Source organism: Apus apus, chromosome Z (assembly GCF_020740795.1).
Source record: "Apus apus isolate bApuApu2 chromosome Z, bApuApu2.pri.cur, whole genome shotgun sequence".
Lineage (NCBI taxonomy): Eukaryota > Metazoa > Chordata > Aves > Apodiformes > Apodidae > Apus > Apus apus.
In genome coordinates this window covers 22,987,075-23,009,734 of record NC_067312.1, presented here as the reverse complement: position 1 = coordinate 23,009,734, position 22,660 = coordinate 22,987,075, and the positions used below count along the sequence as shown (strand labels likewise).

The 22,660-nt window shown below is 36.1% G+C and overlaps 1 protein-coding gene across 7 annotated transcripts in view; it reads right to left on the bottom strand.

The window, feature by feature from the left end:
• ERBIN (erbb2 interacting protein) overlaps positions 1 to 22,660 on the bottom strand; it is a 122,002-nt gene that overhangs the window by 46,113 nt on the left and 53,229 nt on the right. For all 7 annotated transcript variants that reach the window (XM_051642630.1, XM_051642631.1, XM_051642629.1 and 4 more), the window contains 4 exons: positions 22,020 to 22,217; positions 17,724 to 17,841; positions 4,741 to 4,819; positions 3,879 to 3,968 (listed from right to left, as the gene is read on the bottom strand). In XM_051642630.1, the coding sequence (XP_051498590.1) occupies positions 3,879 to 3,968; positions 4,741 to 4,819; positions 17,724 to 17,841; positions 22,020 to 22,208 (476 nt within the window). In that variant the 5' untranslated portion in view covers positions 22,209 to 22,217. The remainder of the gene's footprint in view (positions 1 to 3,878; positions 3,969 to 4,740; positions 4,820 to 17,723; positions 17,842 to 22,019; positions 22,218 to 22,660) is intronic.

Sequence of the window (22,660 nt, the reverse complement as noted above, 5' to 3'; positions counted from 1 at the left end):
GAAATATTTACACATCACCTAAACAAAAGGCTGTAGCAGAGTACTACTCAATTTTTAGTATATGTGGTGTAATGGTCTCAACAAAATTATTGTTTAAGTATTTTTGTTTAATGTTAACAACTTAGCCTGCTTTTAAAATGTAGCTCAACTTTTAAGTAAAAGAAAATCTCTGCATTAACACCTTGCCAGCATAAGGTCAATATTCTTCCTAAATCTGATTTCTTTAATTACGCAATCTGAAAGAAATGTAAAAAAACTATATAGCAGGTATACCCAGAAAATTGCTGTTCAACAGTAATCATTCCTTGAGAAGCTAAGAATATTTCAGAGAGAGATGTTCTCTATTTTTCACCTCCTCTGCAGTTTTGTTAATGCAGAATTATTTCTTTTAAAATCATAACTAAAATATAAAGACAAGAGGACTGAAATTTAGGTATCCTATGACAGGTTGCATTTGCCAGAATTTCAGATAAATTGTGGATATGTAACTAAATTAAGTCTCAAATTTTTTTATCACAGTACCCTTATTTAAAAAATTATTCCAACATAGATACCACTAAAAATATCTACTACTGCAAATACTACTGACAAATTGTTGAGAAAGCGGATTAGAAGTAAATTCATTGCAACAACCCAGTGAAAAGTCTTTGGAAGCAGTCAGTACTTACAGACAACTTTCTCATACTTTTAAGAATGGCACTGAAGGTAAATTCTTAGCTTATCTTAAATAACTATAAGGAAATAACATTTCCTATTTAAAGCTCTGCCTGAAAATCAGCATGCAGTGAGCTTCAAGTTTAGAATGCTCTGCTCATATATTTGTATATTTAAATGTAAATACACATGACATGTTTAGATATATCAGATACAGTTTTCTTAGGCAAGCTTGAGCAATTTCCAGATTTCTGTCCACTGGCATGGCTAAGTCTGGGATCTGTGCCAATATCAATGCATTCAAAGTGTGTGCACAAAAAGTGGAGGGGAAAAAAATCCACTTTATCACCTCAGAATTCCAATGGAACTGGCACATTTAATCAAAAGTCTGTTGATTTTTAATAAGTCTAACAGTCTGTGCCAATACAACAGTGAAGGATAGAAACTATGTAAAGAAGAGGGGAAAAAGATCAGATCATCATGACCTCAATAGTATGCAAAGCCTTAACACAAATTTTTAAGGCAAGAATAAAGAACAGAGGTAATGTAATAAAATGCTGCATGGACATACTAAAATTTGTTTGCATTACACAATGTTTTCTTTCCTAATATTCAGGTTGAATGTTACTGACTAATCAAAGACCCGTTCTGGAACTAACCTGTTCAGTATTTTTTTACCAGCAATCTTAAAGGATAGAAAAAAATGTTTAAGTTGGCTGATGCCACAAATGGCAGACAGAGACAACAGTTAATTATTAGGGCACAGCAGGGAATAAAACCTGTACAACTCTAAGGACTAAAAAATGAGAAAAGGGACAAGATGCCATAGCACTAAGTCCTTGTAGAATCATCAGTCATTTCTAACTGAGCTGTCCTATGCATTAGTTGAACATGTGGGAAATTACACCAAGCAACTGCAAAAAGGGTAGTAGAACACTGCAGCATATCCACAGACATTTCCTAGAGCAACAAGAAGATAACCATGACACTGTAAAAACCATTAAGAGATCTCAATTTGAATTATAAATATAGCTGCATGTATCATCATCTTCTGTCAAAAAGAAGATTAATTCAAACTGAAACTCACTCCAAGGTACATTAATGTAATCAGGCACAAAAGAAAACTTGCCATAACAGAGAGAAACAATTTTTTTGTTTGTTTAATGAACTAAAGACGGATATGAGAACACTGTAAAAACAGTAGGTGAGAGAATTAAACTGTGGAACAAACAGTCAGAGAGAAAGTGGTGTTGGAAATCAGGTTTCTAACATGAACTGCTTGAACAGAAACTGTAACACCATAAAAACATTACTAGCTGTAATATACCATTGGCTTAGTTTTTAAGAGGCATTATTGCTTATAGTTGCCCATTAGAGCAGGCAACAGAACTCACTTCATGTGTTCCCATGTAATGAAAAGTAATAGCTATAAGGCCATATACAAAACAAATAATGCACCAAACTGGAAGAAGCTGAAGGCTTGTCCTTTATGGGAATAACCAAAAATCAATATCCAAAAAGCTTTTATCAGAGCTTTTTTGTTTTTTTGTAAAAATTCTGAAGCACAAGTTAAAAAAAAGTCTGCACTAGTAAGTGCTTACACCTGGTTGAAAAGTTACGGGGTGGCAAAACAGTCCAACAACTTACAGAAAAGAAATACTGAACCCTTTAGGTCTTAATCCTACTTTGAAAGGACATTTTACCAATTCATTCTCCCAGCTACAAGCTACGATGCTGCAAGTCACTATTTTTAAATACCAATGCTGAATTCTTCATAGCTATTGAGAGAAACACTACACTGGAGAATTAGCTTTCAAGTTGCATTCAGCAACTTGATTCATTCTTAAGCTGTTAGTAATTAATGACTTCACAATTACCCTAACCATTAAGAATTACAGAAGTGGACAGTGACAAAGCAAAAATGATAATGAAGCTTTTTTAAACTGTGTGTAAAATAAGCTACTTATAAAACCAAATGCGTCAATGTGAAATCTCCCATTTAATCTGTAGTGCCTGTTTTTTACTACGGAAAACTTGCCACTTCGTTAGATTGTCAAAAAACAGAACAGAACACATGTATAGGCAATCATTAAAATGATAAGTGAAGACTTAAGCAGCTCCCATATATTTCTTCTTCAATCTTAATGAATACTTTTGAAATGCAAACTTTGTGTATTAGAAACAAGCATGATAAGCAATGCTCCTGCATTATAAGCACCTTTTTTGTTGCTGAGTGTGTAACAGATCTGGCGCTTTTTAATAATTTATAAGGGAATGACTAATAACTGGACAGAGAAGAACAGGCCAGCAACTCCAAACACAGATGACTAATAAAGTAATGGTCACTAAAGGACTGCACTTGTGCTCATCTTTCATTGCACATCTCCTGGTCTGTCAGATTTCTCAGGCACTCTATTTGAGGGTATTTCTAATCTCTGTAAACTGTGTTGACCTAACTATAACCATATAGCCTAAGTCAATTGCTTTCACACAGCAATAGGCCTGGTGATTAACAGCTCTATTTCCTGAAAGAGAGGATTGCTGGGCATGGGATGGGGCAGGAGAGTGACAATCTAAGAAGAGAGAGCATGAAATATGAGTGAAGACAGGGGGGAAAGCAGAAATGGCTAAATCAGCATGTTAAGGAGAAGAGTATTAGCAAGTTAACAATATTATTTTTTCACTTCTGCTCACATGACTTAATAAATTTCAAAGAGCTATGTATTTGTTGTGTATTTATTATGTGCAAAAATTTTGCTTAGTCAGCACACTGTAAATATGCCAAGTCTTTCAGAAAGATTCCTGACAAAAGGCACTTGAGAATTACAGATGTGCATGAAGGAATCTCTGCATCCAGGAGAGGACAAGTAGAATTACTTGTGATTATTTGCTTCATTCCAATTACTAAATTATAAACAACTCATATTTCAGAAATACTAGTCTCCCATACTTACCAGACTTGTGTTGTAAAAAAAGCATGTATGTAAATGAGTTTTATTTCATGGCTCTTTATGAGCATTCTGTCTGTCCTTCAAAAGCTCAATTGAAAAATGGTAATACTGATCCAGGTTGGTTTTTTTTCTGTAACTAGTATATGGAATAAATGGATTGGTAATGTACACTTACTCCCCATCTCCAGTTTACGCTTTGCTTGAGCAGCAGCAGAAGCTGCTCTGAATAGATTTAAAACTAAATGTAAACACTAAGTTTCAAATTCAACTTACCTGCCAAAATTAGCTGGCAAAAACTCAAGAAAAGCATCATTCAGGTACAGCTGTGTCAGGTTTAACAGTTGGGAAAATCCATCTGGAAGCCTATATAGAAATAAAATAATGTAGTGCCTTTGTTTCAATTATATTCAGGGCATTAAGTAGCATTTTCTTAAACAACAGTACAGTATTAAGGTCCTACTAACCCTAAAATTAAGGTGGTTCCAGAATTTCTACAAAATTGCACTAGATATTTGCTCTCTGTAAGATTTGTTTCAAAATTATTTTTAAGTATCGAAAACCATATCTACACACAATAAAATCTACAAACAAGTGTAGTCCTGCTACATATTTCTGATTTCCTGACAGCTAATGTGGAGGAGGTATTCATTAGAGACAATAAGATAAACTAAAACCTATGCAACACCTTTTTTACCCAGAATAGCTAAATTGCCCAAAGCTTGTATGTCTGGCAGTGCTACTTCTGGCAAATTAATTTTCTCATTACAGAAGGTGATAAGTAAATCCATTCGCACAGCCAAGTTTGAAAAACAGTGGCAAAGGCTTCAGAGTAAAATGAGTTATTAAGAAAGAAAACTCTTTGCATATTTCTCTGTGCTCACAGAGAAGTGATGGACTTTAAAAAGCTGAGAAAGCTATATGGTATAAATATGCAGGATTGCACATGTATCTTATTATATTGGGGAAAATACTTTAGTGACATAGATATGCTGCATCACAGTGCAATGAGGTTAATGAAGATACTTCCCAGTTAACTCTGCTCCTGGCCTCCGATGTTTGGGGCAAGTCTGGGGCTAGTTTGAGACTCAGCAGTGTTTGCAAAAAACATAGAACATCAAAAAAATTACAAACTTACTTTGAAATCGGATTTACGCTGGCCTCAACAACTGTCAAGACTTTACAATTTTTTATATTTTCTGGAAACTCCTGTATGCCTGCAAGATACAGGGAGAGGTAGGGAAATAGTCTCAAATTACTGAATTCCATCACAGGTTTTAAAATTATGCACATAAAACTGGTAGCCATAAAAACTTTCATTCATTTAGCAGCCAGTGGACTAGTTCTCTGGTATACATATAAAAATATATTTTAACTATTCTACTCCCTGCACCTGAGCAGTTAGCTCATGAAGCAGCATTATAGAAATACAATACACTAACAATTCCTACTGCTCATTACCAAATACTAAAGTATTTGTACTTTTTAACATGCTTAACATCAAGCTCTCAGTCCCAATATATATATATATTTTTTTTTTTTTTTTTTTTTTTTTTAAAGGGGTATTCATACACATGGTAGAATAGTTTCCAACCGGACATGTTTGTCAAATTCATGGCTTCTACAACAGGTGAAATGGTAAGGCTTCAAACGTTGAAGCACTCACAGTTCTGAGTAGATATCCCAAAATGTGACAGAGGCTCGCTGTTAGCTTCGTATTATTTATAGAGAAGGACAAAACTGCTGCAACGCACTTATGCCTGAAAATTAAAACAATAAGGAACTTCCTCTGCTTCCAAAGTTCTCTCCAGAAATACCACTGCATTTGCAACCCACATATATTTGCCAAATTTGGATGTCAAAAATTGACAAAACCTGCACTGAGGCCAGAAGACAGGTATCCACTAAGTCAATAGGAAATCAGTACTGATTCATTCTAACAAGACTTCCACCTGTGTTTTTAGTATTCCATGAAAACAAATAAAACCATGGTTACAACTGCAGTTGTTTTTGCAGTGTACCACTGCACTAGTCTTGTAGACTGGGACAAGTATTTTTATATTAAATAAACTTGTTTTAAGAATAACCACCATTCATACTACAATCCTTCCTGCTGAATTCAAGAAAAACAATATGATAGTAAAATAAAGGTAATTTAAAACGGGTTTTTTTAGGTAATAGAAATTATGGCTGTCTTTCAAGTAATGCATGTAATTGTGTCCATGTTTCGAGTGCTTCAACAGGTGTGTGGAGAGAGGTGGCCTGAACCCAGGGAACAAGACCACTAAGAAGGAACTGTACTCTGTGGGTTCTCACTTTTAGGCTAGTAAGAATGAGAGATTTCATGCTGCTCCAAGCCACATTAAGTCTCATACAGTCCAGCTGCAGAGAGAAAAGCAAGAGCAGTTTATCTTCTATTTTAGATTGACAGGTGAGCCTTGGTTGTATTTCTCCATGTATCTGTTCTGAGAATAGCAAAGCAGGAAAAACATGGCAAAGCATCAACTGCTAAGTAGTATTTTTACTTACATTAGAAATTAACAATTTCTGATGCTACCTGAGAGTTTGGATCTACGTGCAGTAACAAGTTTGACTTGGTATATTAGGACTCAAGATAGCAATGCCACCTGACAAGAAAAGCAGTCACAAAACACAAACTTTCACTTTAAGTCAATTGGTGATGCTGAGTGGCAGAATCACTATGCTGACTTTTCCAGAAATTCCACTTAAGCAGAAACCCTGTTTTTGTCAAAACCTTTTAGGTCTTTCTTGACAGGAGCTTGTTTGTCATACTAAATGGTTGAAGCTATTACTTTTCACTCGTAATGGGTGGTGTACTCTGGCATACTAAGCCACAAAGCTAATCCAGGTGTTTAAATACCTCTAAATATCATGGATCCCTTTAGGAAAGAGCTTGATGAACTTGAGAACAGTAAAACACAGAAGCAGAGGAGACCATGAGGAATTGAATCATCAACGATACCGGCCAACATTTCTGACACTTCTTGTTTACTACAATGCATGTTCATATATAGGCCCATGTGCAAATAAAAACACAGCTATATACATATAGCTTCAGCCTTAGGAAGCTTAGTAGGGCTGTGAATGGAGCTGAAGCAGAAGACAGGGGATACTGATTCAATTCACTTTATCACTCTTGCCATTCAAAGTAAAAACTAAAAAGGCAATACTTACGATGAAATGAAGCTTCATTTCTGGAAAGCCGTAGTGAAATTTGCAAGTCCAAAGGTGGGTTTAAAGAAAAATGAGAAAACTACCATAGAAAGACTAGAAATGTATCTCACCTATTGCTGTCATATAATGATCTTAAATATATACATTATCTTAACTCCATTTGTAGCAAGAAGCCTCTTTCACCAAAGAATACCCAAACATACAGATGGAAACATCTTAACACAGTATCCTGAGCTATGGCAGCTGAATGAAAAACTAGCACTTAAGAGGCCTCTTATAGAGGCAGTTATGGATGATCTGTATGAAGTGGTCTTACTGTCTAAAAAGTACATAAAGACCTACTTACTGCTGACCATATAACTTTAGCATCTCAAAATAAGAGTCTACATCACCCAGAGTAAACCACTGTTAAGCTCCTCCCTTGGACGCAGAGCTGTGTTTCAGACTCACTCTGTGCCATCAGTTTTGCCATTTGAATAACACTAAAAGACTAAGTTTTGTTTTTCTGAGAGATGGTGATGCTACTGGCCTTGACTTGGTTCTTAGTTGAAAGATTCCTCTGGTCTAACATGTTAAGGCTAATTTTTCAATAGCAGGAAGGTTTCCACTGCCTGTGTCAAGAATTCAGTGAAGCACAGAAGACTTACATCTGCAATAACTATGTGGAAAACAAAACACGCAGCACATCTGCTCAAGAGGAGAATGTCAGTGTGAACTTATTCTCAAAAGAACAGCCAAACAAAATATTAGCTGTCCAAATACAGACATGTTAAATCAGCATGCTTTTGTACATAACAGGAGGACTCTACAGTAGTCTCCTGTTTGACCATGCCTTTGGCAAGAGGCAGCAACAGTTTTAACAACAGAAAATCAACTAATATGAGAAAGCTAACAATTAAGGAGAGCCCAATTTAATTTTTCTTCTTAGAGCCAGGATTGCCAAAATAAACACAGTTTTTACAAATCTCACACAATACTTCAGTATGAATAAGTGGCAGCCATCATTCAAAAGAGCAGTAAATTGCAAACAACAGCATGGAAAATAACTCATGTTTGTAGTACACATTTATAACATAGAAAAAAAAAAATTAGATTCCTCCTCCTCCCTACCATGTGACAGGAAGTTGCATTTACTACTTGGCTATACAATAACCTTCAGACACCCACTTCTCCTTAGCTAAATTCCTCCTGTATGCTAGAGATATGTAGCTTCTGTTGGATTAGTATTCTTCCAGTTCTCCCACCAAGGAAGCAAGTTCAAAAAGCAAATAACAAAGAAGAATAATTGAGAAGGTAGAGAGACACTGGAAGAATATATGAGAGAAGGAAAAAGGCTGTAAACAGCACTTTATAACAGCATCTATTCTTGTTTTTCTGCCTTCCATCTATCCTTAGTGTCCTGAAACTTCTTCCTTGCTAAGGAAGCTCAGCAAATCTCAAGAGTCTCCATGACCACATATTTCTCTACTCATTTTGTAACACTGCGTTAATTAATCCATTTGATACCCATCCCCACTCCCTATGAACAGCTACATCAAATGAGCACTGCAAATTGAGATTCCCATTCCTTTCTAAATCCCATTTTTCTTTCAGGTTTTTTACTGCTTCCTTTTTCCACTGATATTCAAGAATTATAGAAGTCAGTGCAACATCTTACTCGAGGGTTATCTAGACTGTTGTGGCCTTAACTCACTTTTCTTGGAAAGCGTAATACGGACAGGTTATGAATCCTGCCATTTCCTACTTCACATAATAACAACACCCCCGACTCATTTCAATGTTGTAATTGATTTACAGATCACACTTAAAAAAAAAAATCAAACCATCACAATTGCGGACTATGACCACTTGAAGAGAACAACAGGAGAAAATACTATTTGCTGGCAATCTTTATTTATACCAGATCCAAAATGAAATGAGAGCAAAATTCTTTTTGTAGTTTCCCACAGAAGTGAGATTTACATAACAGCTTTTACTACTTACTTGGTTGTTCCTTCCTCCCCAGTTACCCAAATTTTAGGCACTTTTAAACTTACCGGGCAGTTTCTACCAAAACCCACACTTTATATAAAAAAAAAAAAAAAAACACGGGGATGAAAGACTGTTGAGGAAAATCTGGCAGTAAGGTAGGGAAGAGGAATCTAAAACTCTTGTCCATACTAAGTCAAAAGCAAAAAGCATTCATCATTTGGAACTCTTATTTGGCAAAAACTCACCAGCTCACCAGCCTAACCTAGAAACTGGTGTTTAATCACAATCCCAGACCAGCTGTGGCACACACCCAAAGGACATACCAAAAAGGTCATATAGGGATTTCAGGTCAATGGCCACAAATCTGAAGGTAATCGACCTTAGTTCTGGATCACACAACACTGCTGAAATACAGAATTTCGCTTGATCTCTAACTCCCCAGAGAGCAATGATTGTTTTGGCACAGGTCTTTAGACCAAATGTGCACAAATATCTCTCTGTTTAGACTGGATTAAGGCAATTTTAAGTATAATTGGGGTGCCAATCACCATCTGGAGTTATACTCATCTACTCCCTGCACAGCACAATCCCTTCTATCAGCAGGGTCAGTGTAACTTGCAGAGGAGAGGAAGCTAAGATTACTTTTTCTCTCCATCTGATAAAAAGTACTGGCAATTCCGGATTTACAGAAAATTGTGAAAGCCCCATCTGTTCCTGGCAAGATCCCTCACTGCAATGGATCCCACAGCTGACATCCCAGTATGCCACTGTTTCAGCCCTACTGCAGAGGGGGCTTGCTCTTCCATTCTTGCTCTGTACAGGAAGTATTCTTTTTCTTCACCATTAAATGCTAAAACTAGTATGCCCGGACTTAAATTATTGAAACCACTACTGTTACAATGCAGTGGCAGTGCCTCCAAATCAAGGTCCACCTTTTCTCACATAGAAAAGTTTTAAACAGGGTTGCAAAAATAAATGGGGGGTGGGGGGAAGAGAGGAAGAGGAGGGTGGAGAAGAAGAAAAGAATGGTTCAATTCCTAAAAAGCACAGAAAATCACTAACAAATGTGAGATATGAGACCTCTGGAATTCATATGGGTGATTTCCCCAAGGGAAAGAGTTTACAGCTAGATGTCTCAGTTTGTGTGGAATGAGTGGGAAAAAAAAAAAAAGTCTTCAAACAACAGGCACATCAAAAAGCCCTCTTACTGCAAAATAAGTGAAACTACGTCCTGTGCATCCCTCCCCACCCTGCACCCTTACAAGTATACAGGACAGAGAAAAAAACACATAGGCTCAGTTTGTACAACTATCAAAGGAATCTAATTATGTATATTCTCCTGTCAGCAAACCCATTCATCCTCGTGTCAACTCCTGGGCAAGCAGCTACTAGGACCTGCTAGAAAGCAGCTCCACCATAAAAAGAGTAGCTTTTGTTTGTTCTTCCACTCAGGCCTCTGCTACAACTGTCCTTCCAGCCAATATGGATCAAGCATGGCAATCAAAATATTTTCAGAGTTCAAGAATACATGCCACAGCTCTTCCAAAGATCATGTAAAATCTGTTTACGAAAGCTGAAAATTTAAAATTAAAGCTTAAACTAAAGTGTCAGCTTACATTTAAGTAGATATTTATACAATTTGCTTTAATTTGTAATTTCTGCATACCTCCTCAACTAAAAGCAGCACTTTCAATTATTCAAAGTAAGCAGAGTGTTAGAGACCAATCAGTTCACTGCATGATGCTGACCCATCCATCCTTCTTTTTGAACCTTCATTCCTCTTTCCAAAATTCCTAAAGAATCCCTCGCTGCAGCTTGTTTCATATCAACCAGGATCTCAGGTTTCCATGAGATGCCTGACCAGGCTGTAGGGCAACAGTAACACCTTTTTGCTCAGAGCTGGAGTGGCATCTCAGCTCAAGGTTGGCCTGCACATACCTGTGCACATGGTAGTCATGTTGTTGCCAAACAGCTTATGATCCTCTGGCTTATTTTGTGAAAACCTACCCTAAAAATCAATAATTTCAACAGAATGAAGCAACTACTGCAAATATAATTGTTTAGTTCTGCAAACAGGTAACCCCAAAATTTTGAAACCTGCTGTGTCACATTAGTTGCTCCTCTTGCACTCTGTCACAACTGTAAAATTCCTTGCAACTAGGTTTTCCTTGCATATGAGTATTAGAGAAGCCTGGCATTGTGTATCTCTTATTAAAAGCAAAAATACAAGCTTGGAAGAAACTTACCTTTCTCAAGAAGTAAAACTGTCATAATTAAGGTTGTTACAGATATAATAAAACATTCATTTTAATACTTTTATATAGCTTTCCATTCCCTACTCTCTTCACTTTGTTTAAGCAGAAAAGTTCACTTCCCAGCAAAACTTTTACCTCTTTCAAATAAATGGCTAATCTAAAAATCTTACAAAATGTTTACAAAATTCTGAAAACAAACTCCACTGGATTTCCTGATTTTTCTTTGAAGTTACTTTGCTTGACAAGTACCTACTAACAGCTTAGTAAGCAGATTTACCTCCGCTTTTCTTTGCCTTTTCTTTACAAAGTCCTTTTCTACAATTCTACAAACTCTGAAAATTTTAGTTTCCTTTCCTATCTGTCCTCCCTCTAATGATGGTCACTAGCAAGGTTGCAAGCTATGACTATGCCAAGGGCTCCTTTCTGAAGTTTACAAAATGAAAAACCTAAGTTGAATCTTTATTTAGAGGATTTTTTTGCTTAGGAAAATAGAATGTTTGTACAGCTCGTGTAATGATTAATGCAAAAATGTCAGTTGAGCTACAAATGCGACAAGAACAAGTTAAACAGTGCTTCCATTTGAAAAACAGGAAAAACCAAACCAGGAAATACTTCCACAGGGAGATTTTTAAGCATTTCTAATGACTTTCAAAGAAAAACATACTCTTGCTGGCTGTGATAACTATTATAATAGAATTAGATTTTCAGTAAAATACAGTATTGGCAATATATTTCGTGATCATTTTGTTAACGAGATGGGTGCTTAACTACACAAATTTATATGGTAGTAAAACATTTATTCACAATTAAGACAAATGGCTCTTCTGCAGAATGTATGTCCACATGTGTAAAAAACAGCCACATTAAGACTCAAACTGCTTTTTTATATATTTGAATTCACTACACTGACTGAAGTGTAGTATTTCTCAAATTTTTCCTTTGAGACTTTTTGTGAAATTAAAAATCACAAGTTTTTATTCTGAAAGCTAAAAACTCACACCAACTGTATGAGGTTCAGACAGTAATGAATCCTATTTTATACTGTATGTTAGCCTCCTGATCTGTTTAAATGGATAATGCCTCCTCATCACTTTCTTCAACAAAAATAACTTGTGCAGCTAAATTATCAGAGATTATGCAGGCAGAGAAAACAAGACAAAAGCTTAGTGGTTTTTTTTGTTGGTTTGGGATTTTTTTATTCCTTTTATACACATATACTGGCACAGCTAGGATATGCCAGGAAGCCCAGAAGAGTCTTCCAAGCATTCATCCCCAAACTGTTCAGAAGAACTCCATTATTTAGAGTAAGGTATCTCTAGGCCTGCTCTAGTTATATGCCTTGCACAATTAAAAAGGAGAAGGCTTGTGAGTAGCAAGTTAAGCTTCTAAATGCCTTTCCTCTAGAAAAATACAATAGCTGATAATTCTGATTCTTGAAGACATGCCTGACAAACTAATTTACATAAACCTAAACATGCCAGAGCAGGGTAAAATGAGGAGCACTAGGAAGGTTGTGGTCATCCATTTAATTCATAATGCTGACTTGGACAATTATCAAGGTTCAGGTGGGTTTTCAACTATGTCTAATTCATGGCCGCAGTGTTGTTGAGTTGCCAGAGCAAACTGAAACTAAATGTAACATAACATGGAAAGCTGCTTTGCTTTTTTCCCCAGCACCTACCACACTGAGCTGCAAATTCAGTATTGTCTGTCTAGTCACTTTTGATTGATTCATGATGGCTGTCACTCAAAGCACACTCCTTCACAAAAATACAGACACTGTATTTTTGTAAAGGTTCTGCCTTTATATGCAAATACACATCTAAAAACTCCATAATTACTTCTGCAATGCCTCTTCCATGTTACTGAGTCTAGGGAGAGATTTGTATTGAGCCTATTTCAGATATATACACTTAAATTCCACAAGAATTCAAGACCTTAACTGCATAGAAACTCCATTCTGTTTGTATCCTCTCTTACATAGTGATAATTTTGTTCTGCAGAGACAGATCCTATTCAGAAACTTTAATAAGACAGACTATGTAAGAAAAAACACTATAAATGCTTGAACAGATTAACTGCCTACATTTAGGATGATTTGACCTCTATATGATGATACATTACAGTAAAACTACAGACTGAGTAACAGCAGATCAATTACTTTTACTATTATTTCACTATCATGAATGACATAAAACTCTTGCTGCCATCTGCCCCTCTCCATCCCCCTCCCACTATAAGCAGAGAAATAGTAAATTTACAAGGGCTTACTTTTGTATTCCCTTCTTACTTCTCCCTGTAGAAAAGAAAACTTGGATCTGTCTCCCTATTGAATATGAATAATTCTCAACTCCTTGAAAAAACGTATTCCTAAATATACCAGATGGGCAACATAAGGCTACACACTCTCCTGAATTCTCATCCTCCAACTCCTCAACTTCTGGCACAGCATGTACTGAAGGTAGTTTGCCAAGTCAACAGATGATTTCAAAACACTGAAGAAAAAAAATTTATTTAATCTAAATTTGCATCTGTTAACAAAATTATTTAAAATTACTTAAATAATTTTATAGGCAAGACATGCCTGGAGGCAGGAGTGTAGGGACTGTTCTCTTGGGTTTAGTAGTGTATTTTACCATGAAGATTCCTTGCAATGCAGACTGACAAACTGACATGTTTAAATTTGGTGTAAAATCACAGTGACAGAGAACCATCCCTTGGTATCTATCAGACTACTGAAGATATGCTTACTTCCAAAACACCATGTTTTCTTTTGGGCTTTCTAGCTATTTTCTAATCTTGCCTTTTAATCCCCCTAAGGCCTGAACACTACAGAACTTAAAAAATCAGTATTTTTTTTTTTTTCAAGATCTGCAAGGCAGGGAAAAATAGACCATCTCAGTGTTTATCACAACACTAACTCCACAGCACAAGTGAGACCTTACAGCAGCCTTCCAGTACCTGCACAGGGCCCATGGAAAAGATGAGGAAGGACTTTTTATAAGGGTAGGTAACAACAGGACAAGGGGGAATGGCTGTAAACTGGAAGAGTGGAGATTTAGGTTAGACATTAGGAAGAAATTCTTCATTATGAGGGTGGTGACACACTGGAACAGGTTTCCTGCAGAAGTTGTGAATGCCTCATCCCTGGAAGTGTTTGAGGTCAGGTTGGATGGGGCTCTGCGCAGCCTGGTCTAGCAGGAGGTGTCCCTGCCCATGCATGAGGTTTGTAACTAGATGATCTTTAAGGTCCCTTTCAAACCAAATCATTCTGTCATTCTATGATTTCAAGCCCATTTCCCAGGCTTCCAGGAAAGCCTGATTTCCCTGGCAGCCAGCTCACTATATTTTTCAGTATTCCAGATAACTTGATTCTAATACTCTGTAAAACTAACCCTTCTGTCCATTTAAATACGCCATCATAAACCATACATGAAAGCTTTCCTCTTCTTCAAAAAAGCTAACTATATTGCCTTGACAGTCTTTCATGTTGTCCTAGATGCAGGCAAGGGTTGGCATCCCAGAGCCATGAGGAAATTATTGTCCCCTAAAGATTAATAAACCCTAAAAGGAACAGATTTCAGGGTGAAGAGTGGTGGTGTGGGTTTTTTGGTCCATGTTATTTTTTCCTGTACAACTGTTACTAAAGTAATTTAGACATAGAGTATTTAAAATCTTTACATTTTCCTTTAGCTTCATAAATACAACACTTCTCTGCTTAGGTCTTACACTCTATGCTGCAACTCCTCTTGAGGATGTAACACAGTAGGACTGGGAGAAAAGGGCATCTGTCAATCCTTTCTAAAATGAAGAATATGTAATTTCTGGATCAGAAATGCAGTTTGTTTATTGTACCATTTGTTCAAGTATCATTTAATCTTTGTGACTAGGATGGCATCAAAGCTTCAGGTAAAAGCTTCAAAGCTGAAGAGTACCTGGAAAGAAGCAGTGGATTACTTCTGATACTAAGGTAACCTTAGCAATCAGGTTAAAATAAAAGGACATAAAAGGACAACTGATGTATTCACTACCACCACAGTATACATCACCTATTGCCAAGACAAAAGGCAGAGCTAGTTTAAAATCCGTTCCATGCCTGCTGCAGAGACAGCAACAGTCTGATATTTTAGGCTACATCTATGCCATAGCCTTTTCAGCACACATGAATACTGTATTCCAAACCAGATGCTTGTCAAACATTTCTGTAAGCTCCACAACACACAACCATTAAAGGCTTGTACTCTGTAACTCAGCACATGCTTTGAAACATACTTCACAGAAAGACTAGGTACATGGATAGAGAAGGAGTCAAATGAAGACTACTAAACAAAAATCCTACCCAGTCTGGCTAAAGAAGGCCCAATTACAGAAGATGCTGGACACTGGGAGTGTAGAGGGCAACATGCATATCTGATGGCTTTCTGTACTTTACGAAAACTTCCCTAGTCATCTGCACTCCGTGAATTAGCTCCACTCACATCAGAAGACAACACTTAGGCATATCAATAACATAAGAAAAATACAGGCACCATCACCTTCACTTGCCACAACCACAGAAATCTGAAAAACAGAACTGGCATCTCTCGTCATCCTGCACTAAAACTGGTGATTAATCTCCAGTAATTTATTTCCTATAAATTGATGCAGGAAGTATAGGGATTGCTTTCCAAAGTCCACTGCTTCCATAATGTCTCCTTTCAATATGGAACAAAAAAATGAAGAATCAGAGATTTTGATCAGTTTTGCTAGTCTTAGAGAACTAGTAAAACCCCTTCTATTTGGCCCTATTTTAGACAGACATCCGAACAATCAAGGACAGTGGGAAACTGAGCAGTAAATTCTTACCAAGAGAAAAGCAGACACAAAGGAAGAGAATAGGCTTGCAGTTGTCAAGAGAAAAATGTTCTGTGGTTGCAATAGTACATAGGGAAACAGAAAAGGAAAGGCATTTAAGCCAACAAACTGAAGTATCAAAATTACCAAATTTATTACAGAATAAATAGCTCTATTTCTTACCTCAACCAATAGGGATAAACTGAGACCCTGATTTGTTGTTGTTTTTTAATTGTACAGTGCTCTCAGGAATAGTGGGAGACAAGATGTCCCAAGTAAACAAGCATGTGACCTCAGAACTATTTTTGATGTACAATACAAGGCAGTGAAGCTATCCAAACTGTGATAAGATTGAGAACAGGCACATGACAGTAGTTTAAATAAGCTTGTGTTCTGTTGTTTATCTGAAAAGTGTTGAAAATAAAATAAAACAAAACAACCCCTAGAAAATAGAGCTTCACAGTTTACTCAGATAGCATATCGTTCAGCTATTGCCTCTTTAAATTCTTTATATGCCTCAGAGAAACAAGTGTTCTTTCAGCAGCTCTCTGAAGGCTTGGCTAAAGGTTACACCATTTTGGATGGACAAGTAACTCTCTAGCTGGTAACTGACCAGCTGCCTATTCATGTGCACAAGCCAAGGAATTCACTAGCACTAGAACTGAAATACCCTTTTGCTGCTTTTAAGTCTTCTGCATTGAGAACTTGTGTTGGAAACACTTAATCCTTTCAACAGTTCAATCAAGGACAAAAAGATTCTTTCTCTGTTGTGTGTCACTATGAGAGTTTAAGGCCAGTGTTCTTTAAGAAAGACTATTAATCCACTTGTACCAGGAACAGAACAGTGACAATCAGGTCACTTTATCACACTAAATGCTGCGTTCATTTGGCTGAAATAATAAAGTAGTAGTTTAAGTACAGATTGGCTTCAATGGACAATCAAGAATGCCAACACCTCAACAACTGGAATACTTTCTTAAAAAGCCGAACTTAATTAACTATGGAGTCATAATCATAGTTAGCCCACTGTTGGAATAAAATACCTAATTTAATATTATAAAAATCTTTGGCATATTTACATAATTCTTATTTTCAAATTTTCAGAAGGAGGTCCTCTTCACTTTGAATTAGTAAGACAAGTCTATTATACCCTCATCAATTAGAGTGATTAATTTTTTCTCTCTCAAGCCACACAACTAAGTTTGATGACAATACAAGTTATTTCTGTTTCCTCACAGTTGTACACATCTGCCAGCTTGCCAAAGCAGCACCACTAATAAGACCCTATGTATACAATGCTTGGCTGACAAAATATCTTAATTTATAAAAGGCTGACTCACACAGAATGACAGATTGCTAACAACTCAGACAAGTGAACCAGTCATTGTCCAAACACTTTTCCTCATGCAACAGAGGTTACCACCCCCAGAGCACGACAGAAAAGCAGCCAAGTTCTACTACAATTTTCAGACAGCTCATTAAAATAAACTGAAAACAATTTTAATATGAAACAAAATACAAAAGAATTCAGCAAAACTTTACAAATTCTTGTACAAACTTCAGTATAGTGAGACATGAGGAAAGTCACTAAAAGAGGCACAATAATGCTGAGTATGTGCATTTCGAGAGAACATACTTTGCAACATCAGTTTTCAGTAATGAATCTGAAAGTACAAACCAGAGATACCATTAAATATCACAACTAGACCACAAAAGAGGATCTTTCATGTTAAGTAGTGATTTAAAGTAGTAATTTTAAGTTTACTAGCTGCGTAGCTTCTAGAAATTATACTTTCAGTAGTGTTTTTGTACAGCCAATGGTGATTTGCCTATTAATCGCCCCAATATAGTAAGCAAAGTGACTTACCATTCTTGCTGACATCCAGTTCCCTGAGATTAATGAGATTTGCAATGGATGCTGGCAATGTGGTTAGATCATTGTCTGGCAAACTCAGCTTGTGCAGAGACTGACAGTTAAAAAGTTGCTATTGAAACAAAGAAAAAAGTGAATGTGACTTTCTCTTGGTTTCCTCTATGTAGCTTTTGTTTTTAATCCCTTTAAACTTCTGACCTCACAGCTTGAAGGCCAGACTATTTAGAGTTTTTGACTACAAAACCTTGATTTAACTAGTTTCATTAAAAATTTACCAAGTTTACAATGCTTAGGCAAGCAAAAACCTGCCAAGAGTCACAAGACAGCAGCTACATTTAACACAACAAATTCCTTCCAGTATGTCAGAAATTGTGACCTGTAGTTACACATGGTACTGGCAAAACATTTTCCATAATAGACATGCCATGTAGATACCCCAGAGGCAATTTCAGTTTCTTCAGTAAAGAAAAAAAAAATAATTATAGGTGCATTTTTTTTTTAAAGTAAAGTAGTTCTGGAACACAGAATTTGAGTATAGATCATCTCTAAAAGTTTCAATATTATTTCATTATATCTGACAATATTTTTTCCCTTCCATGCTTCCTGGCTCAAGCACACAAAAACCCAACAAAATTACAATGAAAACTAGTAGAAGTTTGATGTAAGGATATAGAAAGCTATCATCTCATCTGTATACATGTGTTACAATTTGAATCAAATATTAGCTCAGAGACAGATCTCTTCCTATATGCAAGGTATTTTCAGATTCTTACCCAAAAAAAACAGGTCAAGTAATATTACTTAACAAAAGAAAAATCCTCAAATTACATGCAGGAAGATTACAGGTAGTACAAAATAAATGTAAGAAATTAATTGAAAAGGTTAATCTGAATTGTTAACGATGAATATTCCTTTCCTGAAAATGTTGGATAAGACCATTCAAACATACCTGCAAACACAGGACATGTAGTATGACTAAAAAAAAAAAAATCCCAAGCAACATCATAGCAATGGGCTTATTTCAACCAAAATTTCTTGCATCTCTCAGTTATGAGGCCATTATTCCAACCACAGACCACTGAGCAAGGCCCATTCACATAACAGTTGCATATACCTCCCCAGAACAAAAGCAGATACAAATTAGCACGCTGGACAGTTCAGGGAATTAGCTTTAAATTCCCTACTGACATTTAAAATTCCTTTAAAATATGCACCTGTTAGAACTAATTGATATCATTAAGGCTTTGTAGAGTTACAAGTTACTTGGGATATTATATGGGAAGGAGAGGTCTGATGAGCTCATGTGCTTTGAAGCCATTTTTTTATTTCTGTACTTCAAGCAAGAATATCTATTTAAAACTTACCCCTGAAAAAAATAAGCTGGAGTCTTACAATAACTGGAAATTTCCCCAATTGATCAGGTGAAATCAAATGCAGTACAAGGAATATGGAAGAAAAAATGGGCGGGAGGAGAGTTTTGTATTGTGATGACTTTGTAATTCTTCTTTTTGTTGTTGTTCTTTTTTAAGGTTTGCATATTCAGTCATTAAGTAGATCTCATTACTGTTAGTTAAGGGTTACTTCACTGCAGAATTCCTATTTCTTCTGAACAGTGAACAGCAAAGTGACAGGGAAAACTAAATCCGCTAGAGTTTTCGCTTTCCAGCTTAAATGCATGCTGTGGCACTCAGGATAAACAGGGGTGCCTTTTCAGATGTGATTTAGCACGCTTTCAAAACTGAGACTCCACACCAGCAGTTCGTGTAAAGCAAAGTCCTTTTCTACCACCACCTTTCTCTTCCCTGCATTTTGCTCATGCTGCTTCCTTGGCCAATCAACCAAATTAAGAAGCTCTACTGTAAGAACCAATTTTTGAAGTATGCTTAAGTTCTGAAAAGACTGGAGCAAATAAAATAAAATAAAATAAAATAAAATAAAATAAAATAAAATAAAATAAAATAAAATAAAATAAAATAAAATAAAGCAAAAAGACACACACACTGACAGTCATTTTCAGAGGTCAGTTTAACAAGACAGACCCAAACCAGTTTTGCTATGGCATACACAGGGAAGCACAGGTTGCAAAACAGAGAAAAGAACAACCTATCCAGGATAACAAGGCAAGGGAAGAGTTGGAGTGTCTTAGCCAGGCTTCTGAAAGCTACAGATGGCCTAGTGAGTATTACACCCTTTGTTTGAGATGGCTTAATTAGATGCTTTTCTCACAGTTAAAAGAATAAATAAAAGGTTATGTTAGGAAAAAGGCATAGGTAGTTAAAAACTGTCTCCAAATCAGCTAGGATAATTTCAAACATCATAGGCCTTCCCTTAAAGATATTCTATGGTTAGTTTTAAGATAACAATTTCTGTCAAATTATTTAAAAAACACTTCTATGTCTTCACTACTCCCTAAGCTCTCTTCATTTCTTTTACACTGTTTTAATTTATATGTGGGTGTTTTATGTTTCTTGAAAATTGAAAGGGTAGTAAAAAAATAAGTCTGAAAAAAAAAAGCTTATGTCTTAAATATAAGACTTACTATAATGTACCAACAAACTGACATGAAGCAAATGTAGGCTATTACAGGTCCCCGCAGTTCAGCAAAGAAAAGGAAATAGGAAAAATATAAATGTTCAAGCAGTCTGTCTAATCACATGGACAGTTTAATGTTGGGCTAAACCAAGGGCAAGTGGTAGGTAGACTGCCCACCTCTCAGATTATTCATGTAGCAAAAGTGGATTTCATATAAGAATTGACTAATGAAATCAAACAGCATATAACATAAATCAAAAACCAAGCAGACTAGCCACTTTTTCTAGTCAAAAACACCAATATACATCCATTTGATTGCTACAGTACAGCCTCTCTTCCTCTTTCAATATTAGTAAAATAATTTTTTTAGCTAATTATGAATTTGGAAGGAAGATGGTTGCTTAGTTCTTATGATTTGGGAAACAGGAATTTAATCCAACAGTTCAGAAAATTTCCTCTTTTTTTTTTTTGGCCAAGAAAAGTATTTTATTCTCATTTTTAAGCATTCATTTTTGTTATTTTCCAGTAAAAAATGAAAGACAGGAATTAAGTTCTGAAATAATCAGAAAAAAACTCAAAAGTTGATACAAAGACCTTAAAAGCAAGCTATTAAAACATAAAGTGACTAACTCCAGAGTAAAGAAATACCTGCTTGGGAAGAGACAGGAATAAAATAGTGGAAGTTCTAAACTGTAACAAATTTTTACAAAATGTCTAGTTTTAACTTATATGTTAATAGCTCCATGCAACTTTCAGATTTTCATTGATGGCTTCTCAGAAGCATCTAAGGGTGGATTTTCAAAGTCAGTTTTACTGGAATCCAGGGGTTTTGATAACTGTCAAGTTACTATCCTGAAATTGTTTTATTTCCTTGTTTCATTTATCTTTCAAAAAAAACCAAACCAGCAAAACTTGAAGTGATTATAGCAAACTTTTAAAAAATATACAGTTGTCCTGCGTGAAAGTAAAGATTTGCACACAATTGTCCCAAAACAATTTTGCATATTAAGTATTTGAGTACTATTTGCGTATTTAGGTACTTTTGTTTTTCATTTCACCAAGAGAAGACCTAGCAATGGAAAATAGTCTGTGCTTCTCACAAGTCTCACTGGCAAAATTGTTAATTTTTTTTTAATTGTTAATTTTTTTCTCTAGTGTGCTGCTAAGTAAGCATACAGTTTGTCTTCAAATTTCAGAACAACAAATATTAATTCCTATAATGAAGATGCAATCAAAGTAGCATTCCAGCTCTCTAGTTTCTGAACATAAGTAAACTGAGATACTTCTGAAAGTCCCTTCAGCCATGTACTGAAGGAAAAAGAAGGACTTTAAGTGAATAGATACTTTGGGTTATAGCTATCTTTTGTGAGCACAGAGATATGAATGAGCCATAAATCTTGCTTCTTCTAATCTTCATATGTTATCAGAGATTCACAATAATGTTGCAATTTTAATAAAATTAGTCAGTTTGAGCAGACACAGAACTAAATTAGCCAGCCTTTTCTGTGTACTTCTTTTGGGCTTGATCAGTTGCTTAAGCAGGTTCATCCCAATTCATGCAGGAAACTGGTCAAGCTGGAATGCATAAAACATTCCTTCTACCAGGGCTGCTTCTTCTAGGACCAGCATTTACTTCAAACTATTTGGCAAACTGCAGCCCAAAAGCTTAAGTGGGAAGCTAGATAACTATCAGCTTCTATAATGCTGATGAAGTAACAGTTAATAAATGGACCTAAAAGGAAAACCACCCCTACATACCTTTGGAAGCTCTTCAATCTGATTAGCATCCAAATAGAGTTCTTCCAAGGTCTTTTCAAAAGTAAAAATCTCCTTAGGCACCTGTTCCAGGCTGCAGTGAGAATAATCAAGTGTAGTGACTGTTTCCTCCTCTCCACGAAGACAACGGCATGGCACCAGCCGAACGAACAAATTCCGCTTTGTTGTCATTTTCAGGCACTGTGAAACAGAAATTGGTCGATTTAAAACGAAGACAACTTCCAAAATACTCACATGGGCAGCTTCTCAAACTTCCACTGGCTGCTAAATACTTACAGAAAAAAGTGTATACATACCTGCCTGTGTGCACATATACATGAGAGAGAAAAGGGAGAAGGAATATTTTCTTTTAAACACAACAAATCTGCAGTGGAATTAAATGGGATTAAAATACCAACAAGCCCCAGAAGATGAAGTCAAAATTTATCCTGCAACCTATCACCTGCTAACAGCCCTACCCTGCAGAGAAGCAGAGAATTTTGAAGAAGCAGCTCTGAAGTGTCAACTGTGTTTTTACAACACGGTTTATCCCTATCTTTACAAATATCCTGGGATATTTTTGCTTAATATAATAAACTCCACCCTCTACAGAGCATTATTAAGTTGTAGCTATAGGAAAGCTT